The following is a 24,449-nucleotide window of genomic DNA, read 5'->3' on the forward strand; positions in this document are numbered from 1 at the left end:
CTTTTGATTTTGCAGTTTATCCTTCCCTGACTCTTTTGTAGAAGCAAATTTGTACATTTGTTCTTACCTTCCCCCTTAGATAAATCTTGTCCTGGTCTCACTTTCTCCACACTTACATTGCCTCCCGGAGGTCCCTCCAGACGGTCCTTCGACGTGTTCCGTATCCTGTCTGCCATGTGGATCCCGTATGCACGGTTTAACCCACCTGTGTCCTGTGACGGTGAATCCATTGCCGCCAGCCACTTAACGTGGTAACAGGTGGTTCTCCCGGGACTGCGCCGTGGGTGCCCGGGCTGGGCCTGTTCTTAGACCCCGAGCGGCCCAGGAGAGCCTGTCTTTCTCCACTGCTGCTTCCGTCTTGGTAGCCAGGGGAGCATAGTGTGTAGGAAAGGATCTGCAGCATTCTAGACACCCAGAGTTGTTGTGGTTGCTGTTGACCCGGCCTCCGTGCGCCGGCGTGGCTGCCCTGCCTGCTCCAGGTCTGCAGGAGAGGTGCTGACGTGGGCAAGGGGCAGCTTTGCTGTCCACCGGGGAGCGGTCAGCTGGGGACGTTCACCCCTTCGAGCCCTCAGTCCCTCCATCTGTGAAATGCCCCAGTGCTCAGTGTTAAAATTCCATTCAATTACCTGTAGTACTTTCTCTCCGAAAGCAGATGATTATTCTTCGTGGGGAGGAGGAAATAGCCCAAGTGTGCAGCGGCTCGCTTCACCATGAAATATTGAACAGTACAAATGTTCCTGTGAGGAATGACGCGGGATGGGCAACGTGAGATGGAAGCACATTCTGGCTCGTGATGGGAGGCAGGAGCCCGAATCTGTTAAAGAGGCCCATAAACGAGTTCAAAGCATCATACCTTTTCATTGAGCAGCTGCCGCTTTCTGAGCTCACGCGCACTGTTCCCGTTTCTGTGCATTTCTCCGTCTCCTGCTGGGTAAGGAGGTTCTCCAGCATGGTGAGCAGCACACACAGGCTCTCCCCAGAAGTGACTTGGTGTGGAATTTGGATCTTGGAGGAAGGGCTTATGGGGCCTTGATTCTGGGTCATCCTGGTGGCCAGGCTGAGCCTGAGGCTCCCTTACCTGAGTGCAGGTTCTGTGTTGCCGGGCGGTTTCTTCTTCCCGTGTTGAGGTAAAGGCCCGTGGAATCCTCCCTGGACATGCTAGAGGGTGCTGTCCCAGGGGGCCACACTCTGGGGTCTTGAGCCCTCGGGGTAGGGACCGTCCTCACTGGGCCACCGACACCCACCTGGTGCCAGGCGCGTGTGGGTTCCTGGTGGACACAGGTGGGCGGACGGCAGAGGTAGTAATTCTTGAAGAACATTCTCGGGGAGAGGGTGCCCCTTGCTTATGAGCCCCCGTGCTGCTGGGAGCTCCCTTTCCTGCCCTGATACGCGGCGGGTCAGCGTAGCTCTCTGCTACCTGCGTGAGAGGGTTTCCCAGAGAGCCTGGCCAGGGAGGCGAGCAATCCACTCCTGTGGCCTGCAGCAGGTCTCTGAATGCCTAGACTTAGCAGGAGGGCCCTGGAGTGAAGGGAAGTTTCTGAGCAGCCAGTACGGGTGATTCAGGGTGAGGAAGAGCTTTCTCACCCACAAAGTCACCTACAGACAGGAGGGCCCAGGGAGCTGCCACGGCCTGCTGCTGGGGGGCGGGCGTCCAGACGAGGTGAGACGGCCATTCAAGGCCTGCGGGCGGCAGGGTGATCTCGGCCTGCAGATGTCCATCTGGGGTCTGGCTGCTTATTTGTTTGGCTCTGCTCCTGCTGTTAATTTGTTGATGTTAAGCAGAAGGTGAAGACAGGTAACAGAGGTGAGACTGGATGTGCGGATCAGATAAGCTTTATTTCGGAAGAAACGGAATTGGCCCCGAAAAAAATGACTTGAACGACCCACTGGGCGGGCCAGAATTCCAAATTTCTAGATCCCTTCCTTTGCCGGGTGAGAATGTGTCCTTTAATTATTCATTGCGGATGCCGAGCATGGAGAGGCCAGCTCACCACCCCAGGCTGTGTCGTCCCAGCGCCAGCCGGGCACCCCGCCTGCCCAGCTCACACTTCAGGGGGGAGGCCCCTGCATCCTGCCAGCGCCAGGCCTGCTCCCGAGGGCTGCAGGTGTCTTGGGGTGAGGGGTGAAGTCGGGGAGGAAGCTAGCACACGCCTGCCTGTGTGTTAGATGGCTCCGTGTCCGGGGTCTGGCAGTGTCTTCTGATGGGCCCCTTGGAAGATGACAGAACTGAGCTCCATGGGGAGTGTTAAGTCAGGAGCCGCACTGAGCTCTGGGACCTGTCTCGCTGATGCTCTGCATCCGCCCCCTGAACACCTCACCGGTTCCCTGCGCTGTGAGGATGGGATCCCCAGTTACAGGTGGCACACCTGAGCTCTGTGTGCACAGGGCCATCCTCTGCCGCCTCCCAGCCAGTCCCCTCCTGCTAAGACCCTTGTCGGTGTGCATGAGGCCCACCTGGCAGAGATGGGCTGTCCTGTGCTGTGGGGTTGCCCCAACTTTCCAGCCCTGTAAGGGGGCTCTTCCTTATCCACATTTCATCTCCTCTCCTGAGCTAGATTCTCATGTGAAGATGAAGGTCGCTGCTGCCTTATGTATACATTCCCACAGCTTAGGCCTGCGGTCAGGCAGCGGGTGCTCAGTGGACGTTATCTGTGGCTGGGTGGGTGGGGGATGGATGGGTGGATGGGTCAGTGGGTAGGCGAGTGGGTGGGTGGGGGTAGATGGATAGATGACTCAATGGGTGGGCAAGTAGATGGATGGTTGAACAAATGGACTGCTCCTTTTATTGAGCATGCTTCTGCACATCCTTCAAGGTCCTACTGGGTACCTACCTGAGCTCTGATCTTCTAAATACGTCCTTTCTTGCTCCCGTCTTGTCGGGTGTTTGGTCCATAAGCACATGTTTTGTGTGTGCCACATTTGCTGTCCAGTGAGCTCTCCCACTTAGAGACTCGGCCTGGTCTCACCTTGCTGGGGAGCAGAGTCCCTTGCTGCCCCCACCCAGTACTGCGTGGGGAGCAGGTGCTTAGCTAAACATAGCTCATTGCTGTGGGGACGGACAGGGGCCTGGAGGGCTCAGCTGCTGGCACTAAGTGCTGGGTTGGAAAGAGAGAGGGACTGTGAATGGGGGGGACTGGGCGCTCACACATGCTCTGTTCCAGAACTGGGCCCAGGGTCCCAGAGTCCAGACCGTGGGCGGCCAGATGAAGCACACCATCTCTGCTGAAGGGCTGTCAGTTCCTGGGATAGGCTGGGATCCTGTTTCTTATTAGTTTACATGGAAAAACTTGTAACGCACTACTTGTTCACCCAGACCCCAGTCGGTTTCCTAAGACACCCTGCAAACACCATGAGAGGCCGGTATCTCAGCAGGCCATCTTGAAGGGGTGAGGTGTTTGAGGCAGTGCTGTTTCCGTCCGCGGTGGTGAGGAGCATAGCAGGAGGGAAGCCAGCATCAGGGAGAATGTGCGGGTGGAAGTTTACATAGAAGCCAGGCATTGCCCATCAGGAACCGTTTTTCTTCAAAGAGTGGCTGAGGGTGGGGGGAGGGAGCTGTCGTGGCCGCTTCTTCACTGGTCGCTGAAAGTAAAGCTGTGCCCTTGCCTTAGAACCTGGTAACTTGTCGCAGTGGGGAGCACGTGGTCCTGGCTTCTAGAAAGGCCCCTGGCGATGGCCAGAGGGGTGAATTGGGCTGGTAGGCGGCACCTGGGGAGGGAGGTGAGGGGGTGGAGCCTGGGGCCCCCAGGTGTGTTGGCTTCGCACCTGGCCGGGTGGCAGAAACAGCTTAGCTTTTCCAGTGGTCCCTGTGTTTGCAGGCCTGGCCGGTGGGAAGGCGTTTTATTTAAGGATTATCACTTGATTTTTATTTTTGGCTGTGGCTGGGCCTGTTGAATTATGTGCCAAGAGGACTCCTGCTTGAAGAGTTCTACTTTTACAGGTTTAAAAATAGCCTGGAAGTTGGTTTCTTCCTCCCAGTGACTTCCCTGGTGGCTGGGGTGCTGGGTTGGGCTGGTGCCCGTGCTGTCTGGGCGTGTGGTGGGCATGAGCCACACCGTCCCGTCTTTCTCCCTCCAAGCCAGGGTGTTGGTGGGCTGGTGATAGACGAGGTGCCCGGAGTGACCGGTGAGCGTGCCGACCCTGCCCTTCTTTCCGACCGGGGCAGGCCAGCCGGCTGGGGCGCACAGGTGAATCCTGGATGGCTCGCTTTGCCACAGAGCGCTGCTGTTTGCCTCTTCGCGGGGCTCCGTGGCTGTGGCTCGTTTGCCGTGTCCCTTCGAAAGCAGTGGTCCGCGGTCTCTGTGAGGAAATGGGCTGCGAGCACGACCCGATGGTGTTCTCCTTGTTAGGGTCCCTGAAAGCTCCCTCCATGAGCGGGACCCTGGGCTGCAGGAAGGGGGCATTTTGGATGAGGACACCAAGCCCTATTAGACAGTCAAGACGGGGGCGCTTGAGGGGTTGAGCGTCAGACTGTTGATTTCGGCTCAGGTGGTGATCTCTGGGTCCTGGGATGGAGCCCCGCGTCAGGCTCCTCACTGGCGTGGGGACTGCTTGTCCCTCTCCCTCCCCCTCTGCGCCTCCCCCCAACATGCATCTGTGCTCCCTTTCTCTCTCTTTCTAAAATGAATAAATAAATCTTAAAAAAAAAAGAAAAAGAAAAAGGGAAAAAAGAAAGTCTGCTGCCCAGCTGCTCTGGTGGGAGGTGGGTGGCGAGAGGCTGTGTGCCCGGAGAGCCGGCCCTGGTTTCCCTCGGTGCCACATACCTGGCAATCCCGTTCAACAGGAGCTCAGGGAGGAAATTAATGAATTACGGTGCTGATTCTCTCTCCCAGGGGCGCCCTCGGATCCTAGAAGGTTTGGGGGTTCAGACTCATTCCTCAGGCAGGCATTTTGGCTTCTGCAGTCTCCCACAGGCTTCCGACTGCCCCTGGCTGTCTATGCCAGGTCAGCAGAGGCCGCAGGGCCCTCACGGCCACACCCGTCCTTGAAAGGGAGTGAGTCATTGTGCTGGGAACCTCGCTGTGCGCCCTGGGCTGGCCTGGTGAGCGCTCATGCAGCGGCCTTTCCGCCCTGCGGGGCTGTGACTTGGTGGTCTGATGGGACCACCCAGGGCTCCCACTGCTGGGGACCCCGCCTGTCACTTAGCTGCTGGTACATGTGGACAAGTGGGTGTCCTGGGCCCAGGAGGGCAGGCTGGGTGCAGCCTGCCCCACGTGGAGGCACAGAGGGGCTCAGAACAGCCCGAGAGCTGGTGGCTTCCCAGGGGCAAGAAGGCCCTCTCTGGGCCAGGTGGGCGGAGGGGCTCATCACCCTCTCCTGGGGCCAGCACGGCCTCCGTGGATGCAGAGTCTTGTCTCAGGGAGGAATGTGGGGGGCAGAATCCTGGCCCCCCCGAAAGTGTCAGCGACCTGGTCACCAGAACCTGTGACTGACTGTGGTCAGCTTGCTTGGCACAAAGGACTTGTAACTGAGCTGAGGATCTGAGCGGGGAGTTCTCTTGGCTTTACCGTGAGTGCGAGGAGGGGGGGGCCGAGGGTCAGAGATGTGACTGTGGAGTCATCGTGGCTGGGGGTCACCAGCCGAGGAGGGCAGCGCTGCTAGAAGTGGGGAAAAGCAGCAAAGAGGCTCTCCCTGGAATATTCCTAGAAGGAGCCAGCCCTGCTCACACCTTGGTTTTAGGCCTTCTGATCTCTAGAACTGTTAAGATAATAAATTTGGGTTGATTTAAGCCACTGTGTTGTATTTTTTTTTACAGCAGCAATAGGGAATTAATATGGGGGCTCTTTGAGCCGCTTTATTGCCGCCCCCCACCCCCCGCCCCCTGTTGGAGATGCCCTGGGCCCCCCGACCCAGGGAGCAGGGCGTGCACGCGGTCCCAGGCAGGCCGTGGGGTGGGCGCTGCTCTGCCTGGCCCGCGTCACGGCATCTGTGAGCGCTCAGGGCGCGAGGCGGTCCTGAGCTGGGACGGGGAGCCCGGCGCTCTGGCAGCGGAGTGTCCAGGCCCAGGCTCTGCAGGAAGAAGGCTGGTGACCGCTGGAGAGCGGGGAGCCTGGGCTCTGAGGTCAGAGTGTTGCGGCGGGAGTGGTCGGGAAGAGCCCCGGAGGTCAGGGGCGACTGCCACAGCTCCACGTCCCATCCCGTCCCCCTCCCCCTCCCTTCCCCCTCCTGCCCCCCTCCGCCTCCCTTCCCCCTCCCGTCCCCCGCCCCCCTCCCATCCCCGCCCCCCTCCCGCCCCCATCCCCCTCCCGCCCCCGCCCCCCCATCCCCGCCCCCCTCCCGCCCCCATCCCCCTCCCGCCCCCGCCCCCCTCCCATCCCCGCCCCCCTCCCGCCCCCATCCCCCTCCCGTCCCCCTCCCCCTCCCATCCCCGCCCCCCTCCCGCCCCCCTCCAGTCCCCTCCCTCTCCCGCCCCGTCCCTGTCGTGTCCCTGACCCCGTGGGTGGGAGGTCGGTGGGACCGGCCACCTTTTGAATGACTAGCCGCGCAGTTTCTGCTCAGCAGGAAGTGGGCCCCCCTGTTCCCGCGTCAGAGGAGAGAGACATCGACGACCGGGCCGTGTGCTGCCTCATCCTGTGCTCCGTGCACCACGATGACTAAACACGTCACTGCGAGGGGAGCGGGCAGGATGCCTGTCACTGGGTCGAGTCAGGGGGTCCCAGGCTTTGGGGAGGGAGGCGCTGGCCTCGAGCCGTTTGCTCAGCAAAAGCGAGAACTCATCTCGGGAGGGAACTGGCCAGAAATGCTAGTTGGTTTTATTTCTGGGGCTGGCTGTGCCACCAGGAAAGGAGGCTCCGGAAAAGGAGGAAGTCTCCTCGCGGCTTCGCCCGGAAGGGGGACGAGCACGTTTGCGGGGCTGCGGCCTCGGGTTGGCTCTGGCTGGTGGGTGGGCTTCGTGGCGGGGGCACGGGGGTGAGGGCGGGGGGGGGTCTGGGGGAGGAAGGAGGGCGTCTGTCTCTGCTCCGGCCGGTGCGTTGGGGGGGCAGCTCCGGGGCTGAGGTGCCGGCCTCCACCGGGGGAAGGGCTGGGCGGGCCGGGGGGCATCGTCGGGGAGGCCCCGGTCAAGGGGACACGGCTCCTGGCCGCCTGGGCCCCCGCGTCTCTGACATTGCCTGCGGTTGAGAGCCTGCCTGCTCAGCGCCCCCGCGGGGGGCTCGGGGAGGGGCTCTGTGTGTCCACACGTGTTCCCATGGGCCGGGCTGGAGGCCGCCACGTGGTGGAACCCGGCCGCACGCGGAGCTCTCGCAGGTGAGCGTCACGGGGAAGGGAGTTTGGGGGTGGCCACGTTAAGGAAAGTGTGGCTTCCCGCCGATGCTGGCGGGGGGGCCGAGGGTCTGTGACGGAGGAGGCGTCTGGGGCTGCCTTGACCTTCAGACGGAGCTGAGATCCACGGAGGCTCTGGGGTTGCGTGTGGGTGTTGGCCCTCAGAGGAGCGGACGGGGAAGCACCAGAACCCCCAGCCGGGGCGCCCAGGAGCAAGGCTGTTGTAACATGAAGTGCCTTACCTCTCTTTTCCCCACGAAGGCAGCCACCGACCCCCGCCGTCCCCCACCGCCCTCACTGACCCCCGCCGTCCCCCACCGTCCCCACATAAAGCAGACAGTGAGATGGAAGCCACCTTGGCTCTCTGCACATTCACCTGAGCCCGGTCCTTGTGAGGTGGCTCACAGAGCCCATCCCCAGGGCACCTGACCGAGCCGTAGCCACCCCCTTGGGAGAGGAGTGCTCCCACCCCTTTACAGGGCTGTCCGCCCATGAGCAGTTGGTTGACAGGTCACTGTGAGGCTCACTCTGAGGTTCATCCACGGGCTACTCCAGTGAGTCTCGGCTGAGCACCTGCTTATGCCAGGCCCACCACAGGAGGGTCAAACTGAGCAGAAAGGAGTCCCATGGGAGGAGGTGGAGCGTCACCCTGCAGGGGTGACAGAGATGTCCATCCAGGAGGACAGAGATTTCCCACTGCCAGGGGGTGCCTGCCCTTTTGGAAGAGGGTCCCAGGGCCCCGCCTGTGTCAGGACAGGAGACCCGCCTCCCAGGGGGCCCAGGATCCAGCGGGAGCTGTGTCCAGGCTCGCCCCCTGGGGCCGGTATACACAGAGCTATGTTCACAGGGGCGCGCCGGGATGTCTGCCTGGGCCAGGGTGTGGCTGCTCTGCCAGGCAGTGCTCCTGCTTGACAGGGCCCAGTGCATGATACTTGCCCCGTGAGCGTTTGCTGAGGAAGTTGTGTGCGAGCGGGTGACCCCTCCAGGCAGCTGGGCCCCGCAGGGGGCTGAGTGGAAGGCCCCGCAGGGGCTGGGGCTCTTGGGCTGACAGTATGTTAGGGCTGTGGGTCCCCCATCTCCGGAGTACGCCTGCTGCCTCCCAGCAGACGCTGTGCATGCGAGGAGCATCACAGGCGGGGACTTGTCAGGATCAGAGTCCCCAGGGGCCCTGGCACAGGCTGGGGAAGGCTGAGGCCTGAACCATGGGGGCTGGGTGCAGAGGTCCTTCAGATGCCGACCCCTTTCCCCGCCACCGGCATCTCGCCGTCCAGCTCAGGGCCAGTCCTCTGCTCTGGCCGCCGGGCGTGTTGCGTGACAACCTGGTGCACTGTCCTTGCTCACCTGCTGACCGTTCCCCATGTTTTCAGGGGCTGCTCCTGGAGCCAGGCTGGGTCCTGGGCTGCCATAGACAGTAAAGCAAATGGGGGCTCTGGGCCTGCGTCAGTGGCGCCTGCAGATGAATGTAGACTCACAGTGTTCATGTTTGCTGAGCCTTTCCCTGTAGACCTGTGTCACCTCTAGAATGCCCTTCCAGCACCCTGAGGAGGACCCATGAGGTCCCCGACAGGAAAGAGCAAGACCCATGAGAGAACGTGACAAGATGCTACGTTCAGTTTGTGGGGAGCATCAGGGAGGTTCCTCAGGGAAAATGGGGGAGGGGCATCAGCACGTACAAAGGTCCTGGGGCAGTCAGACCGTGGGCATTTGAAGCCCTAAAAGGAGGTCCCGGCGGCAAAGACGAAGGAGGAACAGAGGGAGACACAGCTGGTGAGGTGGAGTGGGGACACTTGCTGAGTGGTTGGATTTCATCACAAGCCGCTGCTGACTTTGAGGCAAGACAGCCGCAGATTCTGACTTAGGCTTTCAGAGGAACCTCTGACTGCCGTTTGGAGCTAGATTCGAGGATGTTAGGGGGCAGCTGGGAATCAGGGTAGGAGCAGAGACCAGCAGAATACATGGGTTTGGGGGTAGTTGCAGGACATCCCAGCTTGTGTGGTGGCGTGCCTGACACAGGTCCCCTTAGCCGTAAAGGAGCCTGGCTGGCTACCGTGAGAGGGGTGGGGGCACACAGCTCCGTCAGCAGGGCTGGGGGGCCTTGGCCGGGCTTCCCGCAGCCCTTCCTGTCACCTGCCTCCCTGGCCACCCTTCCCTTGCTGCCTGGCCGGTTGGGCTCTGTTTCTGGGTCTAACTGGGCAGAGGCCACCCCCTCCTCTCAGATCTCCCCTTTACATGGCCCCTTATGGACCCTGTTCAGTGCCCCAGGGGAAACGTGGCCATGGGAGGCCACCCTGCTTCACCCCAGAATGGAGGGGATCTCGGGGGGAAACCATGCTGTGGGAGCCAGGAGGAACCGTTCCCTGTGGGCTTGGCATGGCATCCTCCAGGCCCCCTGTTTGGAGAGGGCCTTCTCCCGATGAGTCTCCGGAAGAGGCCCCCCGCAGGGTCAGCAGGGTGCTGGAGGATGCTGGGGTGCAGGTGCCCAGAGCGGGGTGGGTCCCCGCAGGGTGGGTGCACAGGAGGGCCCTGAGCACTCCAAATATTTACTGAGCCAGTGGATGCCAGCACTCAGCAACCCTCAGTGCTTCTCACTGGTTAGTGACAAAACTCAGCAAGCCACGACCTCTCCAGGCAGGTGGTGTGGCCTGGGCTGTGCAGGCTCTCTTGAGGCAGGAGGATCTTCTGACCTTGGGCCTCTCAGCCTCCCCCTGTGCTGTCTGGACAGGGAGACCTGCTGCTCACGCCCAGTCGTGCTGTAAGCCCGTCTGTGTCTGGGGCCTCTGGCTGCCGGACTGACCTTGGCCTGAATTTCGGGGGCTCGGGCTCAGCCCTGTGTCCCCAGGTCTGATGAGGCAGCCAGGACCAGAAAGGAAGCTGCTGGGTCCCCCCGAGCACCTCCCTGCCCCCACCCTAGAGAGAAGGTTCCCAGCCAGCAGGGCTCCCTCCAAGCCAGCTGTCCTTACTGCCCACGTCCCTGGGAGGGTGGGCCTTTGTTTGGGTCGCTTGTTCATCACAAGCGTCCCGGTGCACGAGGCTGTGGAGCGGCGGGACGCAGATCTGTCACGGGTGACTGCTGACTGTGGCCACCCGGGGCTTGACAGCCTGCTTCAGTCCCGCCTGGGCCCCAGTGGGCCAGTCCCCGCAGATTCATTTGGCGACTTTGTTTGCTAAAAAGGGGAAATGCGATCATCAGCTTCCGACAGATGCTTGTGGAGGAGGCTGGTCCACAGTCTTGGCCCTCGGCAGCCCTGCCAGTGTGGAGAGGTGTCTGTTCAGGCTGTGTTACTCTCCGTGGGGGTTCATGGCTGGGCCGTGGCACGTATCCGGCGCTGCTGTGGCCACATCCCCCCTGCACCTGCCTCTCCCTGCAGGGTAGTCGGGGCGTCTCACCAGGTACCTGTGTCCTATTTGGACATGGGGAGCCTAGCCCAGCCCAGTGAGGCAGCCGGCTCTCTGCCCCTTACGCTTTCATGGTCCATCTGTTCCCCGTGGGTGGTGACCCCTCCAGGAGATGATAGAGAACCTTCAGAAGTCAGGGCTGACATCCAGAAGGTGCGGGATGGGGGGCAGAGCAGAGAGGGGGTGAGCCCCGTGTCGTCGTCGGGCTGTGACGAGAGCGGGTCCACTGCGTGCCCGGTTTAGAAACAAGACAGAGCCATTCCCAAGTGTGACTTGGGTTCCCATCTACAGGAGCCTTAGGCCCGGAGGAGATGGCCTAGGATTTCCAGATGGACCCCATTGCATTTTATCTTGATATAAACGTTCGGTAATTGGGTTTGCAGAGGACTCAGCATAGTCCTTGAGAATTGAAAAAGTTGCCCGCAGCCAGCTGTCATTCCCTGAATGTGGGGTGACCAAGTGGCAGGGGCAAAGGATCTGCCTGCAAGGACAGCCAGGGTCCTGTGCCCCTGGGCGGTGCCCACTGACCAGGGTTCGCGCCTTAGGAACGGTGCGGTAGGCAGGGCCTGCTTGCGGCTACCGCGTCCCCCAGCACAGCTGCTTGGTCGGAGCCTCGGAGCGGCCCTTGGGTCACGTAAGAGCTGCGTGGAATAGTGTGTGTGTGGGCTTTGCGGTGTGGATGGGCTGCAGGGTGAGCAGGAAGGCTGGCTGGGCAGCGTGGGGACACCCAAGAAAGGCTGAAGTGGGGCAGGCAGTTTGCCTGTCAGCACGGTGTCCCAGCAAAGAGCCTGGCTGGGGCCGGCCCCCTGAGCTCAGGCCCTGCTGTGGACCGGATGTCTGTGTGCCCTCAAAAGCATATGGGGGGTTAGGAGGTGGGGACCCCGGGAGGTGATCAAGGTTAGACAAGGTTGTGAGGGTGGGGCCCCCAGGATGGGGTGAGTGCCCTCAGGAGAAGAGGAGGGGACACCCGAGCCCTTTCTCTCTGCCGCGTGAGGCCGTCACAAAGCGGCGCGCACCAGGCTTGGCCAGCCCCCTGACCCCTGACTTGCAGCCTCCGGAACTGGGAGGAATCAGGGTCTGCTGTTCGGGTCCCCCCAGTCCGTGGTATTTTGTGCTAGCCGCACAAACTAAGATATACCCACCTTCACTATATACAGTGTCAGAAACGGGAGCCCTCACTTGCGCGTGGATGCTAACTGGTGGTCACCCCCGGGATGGACGGAGGATGGAGTCAGATGGAAGGCGTAGGGGCCTCTGCGTGGCCTGCAGTGTGCTGTCTCTGGATCTGGGTGTCCAGTGTGTGCAAATGCAGTGAGGCATCCACTTAGACCTGAGCCCCCGTGTGGGCTCCACTCTGTGGGAGTTCTTTCTTGCTGTTGCACCAGAAACCGAGGGCCTTAAAATAGTGTGTTTATTTTCTTACAATTCCGGAGGCCAGAAGTCCAGCGTATTGAGGGTCACATGTTGGCAGGGCTTTGTCCCCCCTGGAGGATCTCAGGGAGAATCTGTCTCCTTGACTTGTCTGGCTTCGAGAAGCTGCCCGCGATCCTGGGCTGCTGGCCGCTTCTGCTACCCTCGAGGCCAGCAGCCTGGCACCTACAAGTCTCTCCTCTCCCTGACCTCTGACCCTCCTGCCTCGTCTGAGGAGTTTACATAATGGTGATTACGCTGGGCCTGGATGTAACCAGGATAGCCCCCCGTCTCAAGGTCCTTTGCTTGATCACGTCTGCAGGGTCGCTTTGTCCATGCAGGGGACACAGCCCCAGGTCCCCGGAATTAGGTTGGGACCTCTTTGGGGACCATCAGTATCACATATTACAGTTAAAAACTACAACTGTGTGTCCCTTGGTTTCCACCTCTCCTGGAGTAAACGTCAGGTCCTTCTGACTCTGCACGTCCCGCCCCCCACCCCCTCTCATCTGTGACTCCTCCCCTCAGCTCCCAGGGCCCTCCTGTCTCAGGGCCTCTGCAAGGCTGTTGCTGAGCCTGCCACCTGCTTTCCCCAGGGATCTGTCGTCTTGATATTTGTCCCATCCAGGTCCCCACTCGGACTGCAGGAGCCCCCTGCCTGCCCTCCCACTGTGCTCCTGGGTCATCAGCACCCGGGTGGTGGGAGCTGTCCGTCTGCCCCTGGCAGGGGCTCGGCTCTGTGGCTGAGGCCTGTGGACCACACCTGGTGCGGATGTGTGTCCCGGCGATGTCCACTGGGTGACCAGGTGCCACCAGGATCCCTTTCTCTGGGGCATCCTGGTGGTGGCGGTGATGTGGTGAGATGCCTTTCATGCACGTGACCTGCACCCGTTTTGTTTAGGACAGGACTCCTCACTGTTGCTTCGCCCCAGCTCTCACCCCCACCGTGTAAGAGGAGCCCCGATTAATAGTCTCCCTGCAGGTGTCCCCCCAGAGAGGAGCAAGAGAGCTGCTACAGCCCAGCAGGTGCAGACAGGGCCCTCTGTCCAAGTGCTCTGAACACCAAGCCTGCCCTCGGCACCTCTGCCGCTGGAGGGGCAGAGCGGAGCGGAGCGCAGGTCACCTGGCGGTTCTGTCCCCTACAGAGGAGGAGCTCCGGAAGCTGAGAGAAGAAACCAACTCAGAGATGCTTCGACAGGAGCTGGACCGGGAGCGGCAGCGGCGGATAGAGCTGGAGCAGAAGGTCCAGGAAGTGCTGAAGGCCAGGTGAGGGGGGGCCCAAGGCCCCCACTGCCCGCTCAGGCACTTCCTTGCTTGCCAGCCCCCCACAGGATGCAGGCACCCCCTCTTGTGCCATCCCGCCGCACGCAGTTACCCCCGGGGTCGCCCACCACAAATGGTCACCCTCCTCCCCGCAGGGTCCCTCCTTCCTGGGGGTGGCAGGTGCCGCCCCAGCTTCTGGAGGGCATGACGTGGGCCCTGCTGTGGGATGGAGCTGTCCCCGTGTGTGGCCGCCTCTTGCACCCCACGCCTCTGCCGGCACGAGCTGGGCCGCTGCCTCACGGTGCTGCCGGTGAGGAGCGGGTCCTTCCCGCAGGGTATTAGTAGGTTCTGAGAGCCGTGCTCTCCCTGCCCTGGTAGAACCCCCAGGGGGCTCCCTGTCCGTCCACACAGCCTGCAGGCTGGTGGCCCGGCAGACGAGGCCACTGCTGGGACAGCCCAGCCAGAGCTGGTTTCTCTGTGCGGTGGACGAGGGCACTGTTACTTTCCAGTGTAGTCTCCGGCTCTGGCTCTGAGGACACCCACACTCTGGCGCCTCGATGCATGGGGTTCAGTTGGTGGAAAGGAAGTGCCTCCTTGTTTCACGGCCAGACGCTGGCTTCCTGTCAGGTCTTACCCGTGGTTGTCAGCCCCGGCAGCTGGTGACATCTGGTTCTCTTTGGAGGAGGGCTCTTTTATTTCGTGCTCTGGAGGCATTTTTGACGACTCCTGTGTGCTTTTGGGCAGCCTGTCCCCTCAGGGCTGTTGTGGGGTTCTCTGGGACTCCATGTGGGGGCCTTGAACTTGGTAGGGGAGGGACGCACCCTACTTTGACGTTCCTCCCCGGCTACGAGGCCGGCAGCCCTTTCCAGACCCCAGCACATGGGCCTCAACCCGCACATTACCTGATGATCCTTCACACGTGGAAATCTGTGGATGTTTTCATTATGCAAAGGGGTGCAGCCGGGGACCTGACCCACGGATGCTGAGAGATCCAGGGACTGGCGCTGTCCCAGGTGTGTGGCCGGCTGTGGGTGCCTTCTCCACCCGCCAGCCACAGCCAGCCTTCCGTGGCATGTCTCAGCACCGTGTCCCCCACAGAAGTCGCTCTGTCCGGTGCCGATGTGTGATTCTGTCCAGCTTTGCCCAGAGCCCTTGGCCAGAGGTGGCACATCCCCTCTGGTGTTGAGAGGTGCTCGCGCTGAGCTGACCTCTCTCTGTGCAGGGCCCACGCCTTCTGCTTCTCACCCTCCTGCCCAGCCCAGCCTCCTCACTCCAAAGCCCCTTCCAGTTCTGAGGATGCAGAGGGACCAGCTGGGTGGTCACAGTAAAGGAACAGGCCAGGACTGAGGAAGCTGAAGGTCCTGGGGCACACTGTGGGGCTGCTCCCTGCTGTACGTGGGGTGGGGTTTAGGAACCTTCTCGAAATGGAGACCTGAAGGGGAAAGTACAGGGAGAAGCAGGTTCCATGCAAGTGATGACCTCTTCCTTTGTCACCTTGATGTCTGTCTGGGGTGGCCGTGGGCTGTCCCCGGCAGGTGAGCATATGGAGGGGGACCCCTTTCACATGCACACACACACACACATATGCACACCCCCCCCCCCAAGCTGCAGGTGAGCTGCAGAATTGAAACGTGGTAATTAGAGTTTATGTAAACCTTTGGTTTGGTTTTAAAGAAAATTCCCGGAAAATCATCTTGATTGGAGCTTATCTGTTAGTAGGCAAAGGCCTTTTCTCATTAGGGGTCCAAAAGCAGCATGGAAACACCGCCCTTCTGACTTAACCATCTGTGGTCGGGCCGTGCCTGCCACTGCCCCTCTGCCCGTCCCGCTCCTGGGCTCGGCTGGCACACTGCACTGAACCTCACTGGGGGCCACGGTGTGGGATGAAAGGGACCCTGGTGACAATCTAGTGCCCCCAGCCCGGGGAGAGGGGTCGGGGGCAGAGTGACCCCGGCGCCCGGCCCTGGCATCATGCTCCTTGCAGGCTTCGGTGCCCTCTGGCCTCGGGTGACTGTAGGCCAGAAAATCCGACTTTTAAAAAGCAATTCAGGCACATTCCACTCCAGGCTTGTTTGGTTGATTGTTGAACATTAGCGTAGGTTGTTGAGAAACATTTCAGAGAATCCAGTTGTTGGAAATACAAGGCCCCTTTTTTCTGATTCAGTGAGGTCACCCTGCTCACTTCCTGCCTCCTCGGGAGCTGCGGTTGGGACTGCACGCCCCGAGTGTCGTGGGCTGGAATGTCCTGGCGCACCGTCTGCCCTGCTGTCTGTCTGTCTCCTCTGTTCAGCGCATGGAACAGGCACTTACACATTCCGTATTTGGGATGATGGGAAGGGGGTACAGTTCCTGCAGACTTCCTTCCCCGAAGGCAGCTTGCAGCCCAAGAAGGTCTAAATACTTGTGTGTCTCTAGTAGGAATTGTGTTAGAAAAAACACAGCCAGTGACCGTGCACACCAAACAGTAACAAGCACAGGACCCCAGGAAGCCCCCACTTGTGTCCCTCAGGCATGCGAATCCTCTTGGTGCCCAAGCCCCAGGCTTGGGTTGTGGGGCCAGTTTGTTAGTGCTTCTCAGGTGGGCTGTATCTTCCAGAACCTCCAAGCTGGGCACAGACATCCTGGTCCGGAGGCCGTGACTCCTGCCTGGGAATGGGAGGCACTCAGCTGGGTCCTGGCATCTCCTGTGTGCCCTGGGCCCCTCTCCTGTTCCCAGTAAACCCCCACTTGCCGGTGGTCGCTCTGGGTGTGGACAGTTGCTTGGGCAGCCTGGCCACAGGGAGGGGCGGGCGTGGAGTCCTGGCCCCCTCCCCCTGGCCCGTGGCGCCCTTTTCCAGGACTCCACGTCTGTGTTGTCTTCCCCGTCCATTGCTTAGTGAGGCTGCAGGCTCGCCCACCCTGCTTGTCCCCAGCTTGGCTTCCGTGCTCTAGGTGACAGTCACGGGTTTCAGGCCTGCAAATCAGGTTGGCTCGCAGAAGGGTGGCATGAAATCCCGCTGTGTGAGTAGAGCAGAAACCTCGCCCCCTCCCTCACTGCACTTGAGGGTGCGCTCGGGCCAGGGGTCTCCCAGCCCTGCCATCTGTGTCCTGGAAGAGTCTTCTGTGGCCCTGCAAGACCCTGCTGAGGTTTACCTGCGGCACCGCTTTTCCCGCATCCTGGGGTCCCTGCTGGACTGGGAGCCCCAGGAACAGTGTGGTGCATCCGTGGCCCGGGCCGGTGCAGAACAAGGCAGGAGGGTCGGCTGTGGCATGAGATGTGGCCTGGCCAAAGCTCCACCCAGGGGCCGGGGGCTGGGCCAGCTGTATCAGGCTCTGTAGCTGAAAGCTGGTTCAATAGTTGGGGCCTGGCAGGTGGACAGAAACTCCAGGAGAGCGCTCTGAGACCGGTGAGTGCTGTGGTCTGTGGTGGCTGGGCCATAGGGGCAGGAAGCCAGGCAGGTGGCTGGCATGGGCCGAGCTGGGACCTGGGCACAGCTGTCCAGCACAAGGGGTCACCCAGCCTGTGGTCTTGAGTGCTGCTTGCTGAACGTGTCCACTGATGAGCATCTTTTTATCAACAGGCTGGTTAGTTAGTATAAGGACTATTCTGAACTTAACAATGAAGAAGCAGATGTGTTCATAGGAGAGGAAAGAGTGGTACATTTATGAGATTTTTTTATTTGGTTATTAAAAAAAATCAGAAGAGAGCGTGCCCACCGTGAATGCAGCTCTGAGCTGCCTGGCCTGCCCCGTGAGCAGTGTCGGAGCACTGAGCCCCCAGAGGGGGCCCCGTGAGCTGAAGCAAACACTCGTGGGCGGCAGGCTCCCTGTGAATGCTAGCACCTTCCACAGCCTGCACTCACAGTGTTTTTGGAAGTAACGGGATTCTTGCTTCTTCTTCCCTGTCTTTAAGATCTGAGGAGCAGACAGCCCAGCAGCCTCTGAAGGGGCAGGCCCAGGCCAACAACGGAGCAGGTAGGCCCCGCGGGCAGCCGGGCCGGGCGGTGGGGTGCGTGCTGGTCCAGTGCCCGTCGGGCTGGCACAGGCGTCTGTAGCTGTGAGTCGGCGAGCTGTCACAGCGAACACAGTCGTTCAACGAGACGTGGTTTTATTTTCCCGTAAGAAGACCGCACGGCCCCCTTTGCAGACCTTCCCGACAGAGACGTAGTGTCCCTCGTCACATTGGCTTGGTGGCTACTGACCTGGTGGCCCGTGTCCAGAGACTGGCGGTCCTGACAAGGGACGAGTGGGCAGTGGGGGTCGCCATCCGTGGTCAGGATGTGCCCTGGACCTCCCCGGGTCAGGACGCACAACCCCTTTCTCTGCACCTTTCCCTGTCACCCTGCGCCTGCTCTTTGTCTTACTCCCCCGTCTGCCCTTCCTAGAGCTGTCCTGGCAGCAAAATTGGATTTTCTGTCCAGCTCTCTAGGGGCCCCGACCTGTGGTGGGCTTGGCCTTCCCGTCTCCCGACCGAGGGCTCGTTCCCACAGGCTAACCCCTCGCGAGCACCCCCTGCCTGTGCCGGGAGCTCATAGCTACACAAGAAGGGCCTTAGGATTAAGCCCGTCTCATACACAGGTGAGGAAACTGAGACCCAGGAGGCGAAGCCTCTTCAAGGGGCACCTGCCACATGGAGGCCCAGCTTGGACCGCAGGCAGGTCCTGCCTTCCACAGGGGGAGGTGGCCCCTTCCTGGGGACCCCGGTGCGGGACCAGCAGGCCGGCCGGTGCAGGTGAGGGATTGGCAGCTATGCCCCTCGGGTCATGGGCTCCATGCCCCAGACCCAGGATCCATGCCAGGAGCAGCACAAGAGACCCCAAGGCCCCCGCTGTGCCCCCTGATTGATGAGTCTCCTGCACACGTGGGAGGTGTCAGAGGAATGGAGGGTGGAAGACCCCAGCTCTCCGGGTGCCCAGGCTGAGGTCCTTTCTGTAGCGGTGGTCACTGGTGCGGTCAGCTCTGCATGGGCCGAGGGAGAGGACGGGTGCTCTGTGCGATGCTCCCCACCCTGCAGCCAGGGTGGGCGGCCGAGGGGGTCCGTGGTGCCTGGAGCCTGTCTGCTCAGGCAGCACGCCTGGCCTAGACCTGGGGCGAAGCAGACTGCAGCCCCGTCTGACTTCACGTGTTTAAATGTTTTTACATTTCTGAATGGTCGGAGGAAATCAAAAGGATATGGGTTTCACGTTTCAGCATCCATAGTGTGGTTTCATGGGAGCACGGGCAGCCCTGTTAGATTCCGTCCTGTCCACGGCTGCTTTGCGGCCATCGAGGTGACTGCCCACCCCTGCCCAGCCCCGCGCTGAAAACATTCGCGCCCCAGGTAGGGGTGAGCAGCCCCCAGGCCCTCCCTGTTCCTTCCCTCCTTGAGAGGTCTGCCTCTTCGGCTCTGTGCGCACAAACCTCAGCCCCTTGGCGAGCACCAGCACGTGACCACCTCTGTGCCCTCCCTCTCCTTACTCGTGGCGGGCAGCGCCCCCTGCGGGCGACGCCGTACCCTGCAGAGCACCTGCTCTGAGTCTGTGATGTGGGTCCCTCTTGGAAGGTCTTGGCTGTGGTGAGCAGAGGCCACTTCCTTCACTGGGGCCCCCACCAGGACACAGCCTGCGGCACACATGCCCCCTGGCTGTTCCTCTTGTTCCCACGGGGTTCGCGGGAGTGAGCCCCCCCGCCAGAGAAAGGGAGGGTGACGCAGACCCCAGGGCCTGGGATCCGGCGGAGGGCAGCTCGGCGTGGGTGTGACCACGGAGACCCCGTGTGGTCTGCGGTGACTGCCGGGCCGCGCCATGGAAGTGGTTCAGGCTCCGTGTCAGGGAGCACGTGTTCGCACCCCTCCGTCAGTGCTCGTTTGCCCCCACCCTCCTGGCTTCACTGGGACCCTCATCCCCACAGACCGGCGCAGCCAGGGGCTGTGCCCCCGTGTCCAGAAGTGGTTCTACGAGAAGTTTGGGGAGTACGTGGAGGATTTCCGGTTCCAGCCCGAGGAGAGCACCGTGGAGACGGAGGAGCCCCTCAGCGCCCGGAGGTGGGGGCCCTCACGGAGCTTGGGGGGAGCGGCCACCGGGACGTCAGAGCCAGGCCCGTGTCTGAGTGTCCAAGTGGCTGCGGCCAGGGTTGCTCCTGGGGCCGGCCGAGCCACCTTCCTGGGGGAGGGGCCTCCTTGGGGCGGGGAGGCAGCTGGCAGGGCCCCATGGCTGGCGGCACTGCTGTGTGCCCCCGCTCAGCGCTCGTGCTTGTGCTTTGTGACTGACGCCGTGTGGGGACGGTGGTCTGGGGGCTTAACGCCCACGGCCCAGGCCTTCCTCGTGGGTCCCACACCCTCTCAGTGAACAGCTCCCTGTGCCAGGCCGTGTTGTAGGCTCTGGGGGACTCAGGTTCAGGGGACGTGGGCAGGAGACCAGGGACAGTTCTGTAGGTGAGGACCCCCTGCCCCAAGTTAGGGAGCAGTGGCGACATGGCCCCTGGCGTGGCCCCTGCGTCTCCGGTCGCGCTTTGCTCCCCACGTGCCAGCAGAGCTCCGTGGTGGGGGCAGCAGGGACGCGGGGCTCAGGAGCTGGTGCTCACCTCTCTCTCTCCCTCTCTTAGGTTGACAGAAAACATGAGACGACTAAGTGAGTCCCTAGCGCGTCTGTGAGCGGCCGTGGGAGCTGGTGGGACCCCTGAGCCGCGAGCGTGTGGGTGGGGGGCGGGGGGGGGCCTCTGCAGTCCTGAGCTCAACGGGACATCTTTTCAGACAGGGCTTCCCGGGGAGTTCTGAGGAGGAAGGCTCCCGCTGGGAGCGTGTCCAGGGCCCTGCCCTGTCCATCCTGAGCAGGACAGGATGGGGCCAGCACTGCCCGCCCGGCCCCGAGCCGGGGGCTCAGTTTCCCTCCAGGCCTGGGAGACCCCGTGAAGGTGGTGCTTTCCCAGATACTTGCCGGAGCCCAGGCGATGCCGAGGACCCCCGCCCCAGCTTCCCCTTTCTTGTGTCTGCGGCTCAGGCATGGGGGGCAGGGAGCAGATAGCTGGCGTGTCCCCACGGCGACAGTGGACGGCGCGTAGCACCCGGTGTGGCTGGGGAGTGCCAGCAGAGGGTCAGGCACACGAGGAGCCTGAGTCATTCGGGGCTCCCTTTGCTCGTTTGGTGCCTCCCCCACCCCTGCTCCTGCCCCCCCCGCCCTCCGGGTGTGCCCAAGCGCTGGCCTCATCGTGGTCTGTTCTGTCCCTAGAGCGCGGCGCCAAGCCCGTCACCAGCTTCGTGAAGAACCTCTCTGCCTTATCCGACTGGTACTCCGTCTACACGTCTGCCATTGCCTTCACCGTGAGTGCCCCCGTGTACCCTGGTAGTTCCTGGGGACACACGCACCTTAGCTTCTGTCTGGAAAGTGGGTACCGTGTCGCTACCCAGTCGAGGGGTTGCTGCAAGGAACAGGCAAGGGCACTGGGCGCTCCGGGGGCCGGCCCGTGTCTGCATACAGCCCCATGGCAGCGTTCTCAGGAACAGGCCTCTGTCCGCGCCTTAGTCCGCCTTGCTGGACGAGTCAGGGAGAGGACCGTGGGGGGGCTTGTGTGCGCTCCTCCCACTGGGTGCCTGGGGGAGGCTCCTGCAAGCGCCCCGTGGCCTGGAGGCCGAGCTGAGCCTCTGCGGGCCAGCAGTCCTGGGGAAGGGTGGGAGAGCAGTGCCCGGCATCGGGGTGTGCTCTGGGGAAGACAGACGGCGCTGCTCTGCCTGGATGGTCCCGTGGCCGCCATCCCCAGCCCCGCACAGGGAGACCCTCTTGTTACTGGGAGGAGGACACAGGCTGCCCACCTGCCTGCCAGGACCTGAGGCCAGAGAGGGGTGACCACAGCTCCCAAAGTCCCCATTTCTGCATTCTGGAGGTTCTGAGACCACCCTAGAGCCCCCAGCCTGGCTCCAGCCCCAGGGGGAGACGGGCATTTTGCACACACTTAGAGCAGGACTCAGTGGCCTGGCCCCAGCCCCGCCTTCACCCCGGGGCCCCGCCCTCACCCTGGAGGCCCCGCCCTTACCCCCGGAGGCCCCACCTTCACCCTTCAGGAGCCCTCTGCTCCCTGAGGCCTTGGGTACCTGGGTCCTGCCTGTCCTCGCCAAGGGATGTGCCCACCATTCAGACCCACCTTCCAGGCCTCTGCCTGAACCCCACTGCATTCCCTTCTCTGCCCCTTTTTGAGCGTCTGCTCCATGCCGGCAGTTCTGTGCCAGGCTGGTGGGCCCTGAGGGAAGGGGCCCGAGCCACACTTGGCCTGGCACACGGCACGTAGGGGCTTCTCAGCCGGCGGTCGGTCACCTTGCTCAGCTGTGCTGAGTCCTGGTGGTGCTGCGGGCTCCAGCACCCGGGAGCCGCCCCTGGGGCTGGCAGGGGCCTCTGTTCTCCTCTGCCCTTTCCAGGCCACATCCAGTGGCTGCCTCCCTGGGGTGGCCCCCTCCCTAAACTCCCAGAGCAGCTCCTCCCAGGGCTTCTCTGTCATGCGTTCCCTCCTTTGCGAAGACGCTGGGGGCCTGGGCTCCCCACCTCCCAGCATGGCTGGGCTGCCTGGTGGGGCGGAGGGCAGGGGGTGGGAGGGGAACGGGGAGGGATGTGGCCTGTCAGGCTGCCTGACTGTCTCTCTCCCCCCGGCTTTCTCTGCGAACCCACAGGTGTACATGAATGCCGTGTGGCATGGCTGGGCCATCCCCATGTTCTTGTTTCTAGCAATTTTGAGGTTATCCCTCAATTACCTCATAGCCAGGTAGGTGAGCTGCTTTGTCCTGCTTATGCTGCAGGGCTGTCTCCCTACTACACACACAGCCGTGGCACTCCTGAGCCGGGGCTGCCTCTCACACGGGGGTTTGGGGAGCGGTCCTCTGATAGGCTAGGCTCCCGAGCCCCCAGGAGGATGCCCACCCCCACTGGTCTGCGGGAGCCAGCAGTGGGTGGTCATCAGACTCCCCAGCGGCTGTTTGTCTCAGAGGCCCATGTGCACCTGCAGGGGGTCACCCCAGCCACTCCTGTTCCTCGGCTTGCTGGGGCTGCAGAGTCTTTGTGCCCTGGGAGGCCCTGGGATTCAGAGGGAGCGTCCTTGAAATCACCAAGCCCAAGCAGCATTTTCTCCGTGCTCTGTGAGCACCCTCCGGGGGTCTCTGTGGAGAACCCCTCGTCCCCAGCTGCCTGGTCTGTCTGCACCCGCGGCTGCACCAGCAGTGAACTTCGGCCCCACGGCAGGCCTGAGGAGGGCCCCAGCAGTCCGATTTTTTTTTTTTTAAGATTTTATTTATTCATTCATTAGAGAATGAGCATAAGCAGGGGAAGGGGCGGAGGCAGAGGGAGAAGCAGACTCCTGCTGAGCAGGGAGCCCGACACAGGGCTGGATCCCAGGACCCTCAGATCGTGACCTGAACTGAAGACGGACACTTAACCGACTCAGCCACCTAGGCGCCCCTCCTGCAGTCCGCTTTGTACTCAGCTGTTCCCCAGTTCACACTGTTAACATACAATTTTCCTGGGTGCGTTTTTCTGCCTGCTTAAGTTGCTTCATTTGAAAATGTTTTTTGTAGGGAAGAATATCTTTACATACCCAGGAAGGGGTTATCTGTGCCCAGACTAGGTGTGATTAGTGAAAGTACTCGCCATTACTATTTTGCTGAGTTCTTTTGAAAGACCTATCTGTTCCACCTCTGGGCCCTCAGGGGAGGGGCCCGTGAGGGTGACCTTGAACTGTCCATCCTCAAGAGCCAGGGAGCAGCCCTGGAGGTCTTGGCTGCAAACAGAGGGGTTCTGAAGCCCCTTCTGTCCTGCGCTCCTTCCCGTCGGGGGCACAGGGCTGGGGATTCGATGTCGTCCCTCTGTGAAAGGAGTGTGACGGTCTCCTTGCAGGGGCTGGAGGATACAGTGGAGCATCGTGCCTGAAGTCTCTGAACCAGTGGTAAGTCCTGGGAGGGTGAAGGTCTCTGTCTCCACCCGGTCAGCCTCCCCGAGCATCTGGATGCAGCTGGGTGGGTGCCCGGGGGAGCCCTGCCTGGCAAGTAGAGTCAGGGAGCAGAAGGCCAGCCACCCCCCAGCACGGAGCCCTGGACGGCCACACTCTGACCCCCTGCCGGCTGACACCCCCAGTGCCCCTTGCTGGCCCCAGCTGGGCTGCAGGGGAAGCAGGTCGCCATGCCCTGGCCTGTCCTCCCTCCCAGTGGGGATGATATGCTGCGGGGGGCACCCGGGGGCCTCCGGGACCGGAGGGTGAGTAGTGCAGGGCTCAGCAAGCTGCGGTCCGCTGGGCCCCAGCACCCAGGAGGCCCTTGGGAGGTTCTCGTTGAATGAACTCAAACAGGAGGAGGTCACGCCCCCCTTCTGCCTCATTTTCTCTCCATGCAAAGTGAGGGGTAGAGGGCTACGTGGTCTCGGACGCACCTTTGCAGATGAGCCATTGAAGCGTGACTCCCCGCTGGCTTGGGGGCTGCCACTGCCCACCCACCCTCTCAGGCACCAGGGGGGCATCCGCTGGGACAGCCGGCCCCTGCTGTGGGGCGGGGCGGGGAGCACAGCGACCTGCTCCCGGGGCTGCGAGGCTGCTAAATTCTGGTGGAAATTCTCTCTCCGCTTTGGCTGCAGGAGCCTCCAAAGGAAGACTTGACTGTGTCTGAGAAGTTCCAGCTCGTGCTGGATGTCGCCCAGAAAGCCCAGGTGCTGCTCTTGGGCTCCGGCCCGGGGACGTCTGTGCGCCAGCCCTGGCCCCCAAACCCCAGGCCTGGCTTGTCTCTTGTCAGCTGATCGGCCATCAGCCTGCCCGTCGATCCCTTGGCAGCACCCAGGACGGCTCCAATTGGCGGGAGGGTCTAGGCCGACGGCTGGCACCCTGGAGGGTGGGGAGACCTGCCGAGCCGGGGCCGAGCCAGCTGCTGGGAGGGACACGGCCTGGGTCCAGCATCCGTGCAGTTCCCTGGGCTTCGTGGGGACCCACCACCCCGCCCTCAGCCTGTGAGTGGCTGGGCAGGACAGCGGGGCTCTGTGCCCACCGCTCCCCCCCCCACCAGCTGTGGCCTCACGGCGGCACCTCCGGCCCCCTGACATCGTCACCGTGTGGACCGTGGTCCCGGGGCCTGTGGTGACTGCGGTTTCTACACACAGAACCTCTTCGGCAAGATGGCCGACATCCTGGAGAAGATCAAGAAGTAA

At 62.0% G+C, this 24,449-nt stretch overlaps 1 protein-coding gene across 3 annotated transcripts in view; it reads left to right on the top strand.

Moving 5' to 3' along the window:
- GRAMD4 (GRAM domain containing 4) overlaps window positions 1–24,449 on the top strand; it is a 72,543-nt gene that overhangs the window by 41,917 nt on the left and 6,177 nt on the right. For all 3 annotated transcript variants that reach the window (XM_028115362.2, XM_028115365.2, XM_028115364.2), the window contains 9 exons: window positions 13,209–13,329; window positions 17,219–17,280; window positions 19,195–19,327; window positions 19,888–19,913; window positions 20,511–20,602; window positions 21,941–22,032; window positions 23,157–23,205; window positions 23,886–23,957; window positions 24,402–24,445. In XM_028115362.2, the coding sequence (XP_027971163.1) occupies window positions 13,209–13,329; window positions 17,219–17,280; window positions 19,195–19,327; window positions 19,888–19,913; window positions 20,511–20,602; window positions 21,941–22,032; window positions 23,157–23,205; window positions 23,886–23,957; window positions 24,402–24,445 (691 nt within the window). The remainder of the gene's footprint in view (window positions 1–13,208; window positions 13,330–17,218; window positions 17,281–19,194; window positions 19,328–19,887; window positions 19,914–20,510; window positions 20,603–21,940; window positions 22,033–23,156; window positions 23,206–23,885; window positions 23,958–24,401; window positions 24,446–24,449) is intronic.

This window comes from Eumetopias jubatus, unplaced genomic scaffold, assembly GCF_037043125.1.
Source record: "Eumetopias jubatus isolate StellerSeaLion01/CBP00866 unplaced genomic scaffold, mEumJub1_p1.0 scaffold_8, whole genome shotgun sequence".
In the NCBI taxonomy this organism is placed as follows: Eukaryota; Metazoa; Chordata; class Mammalia; order Carnivora; family Otariidae; genus Eumetopias; species Eumetopias jubatus.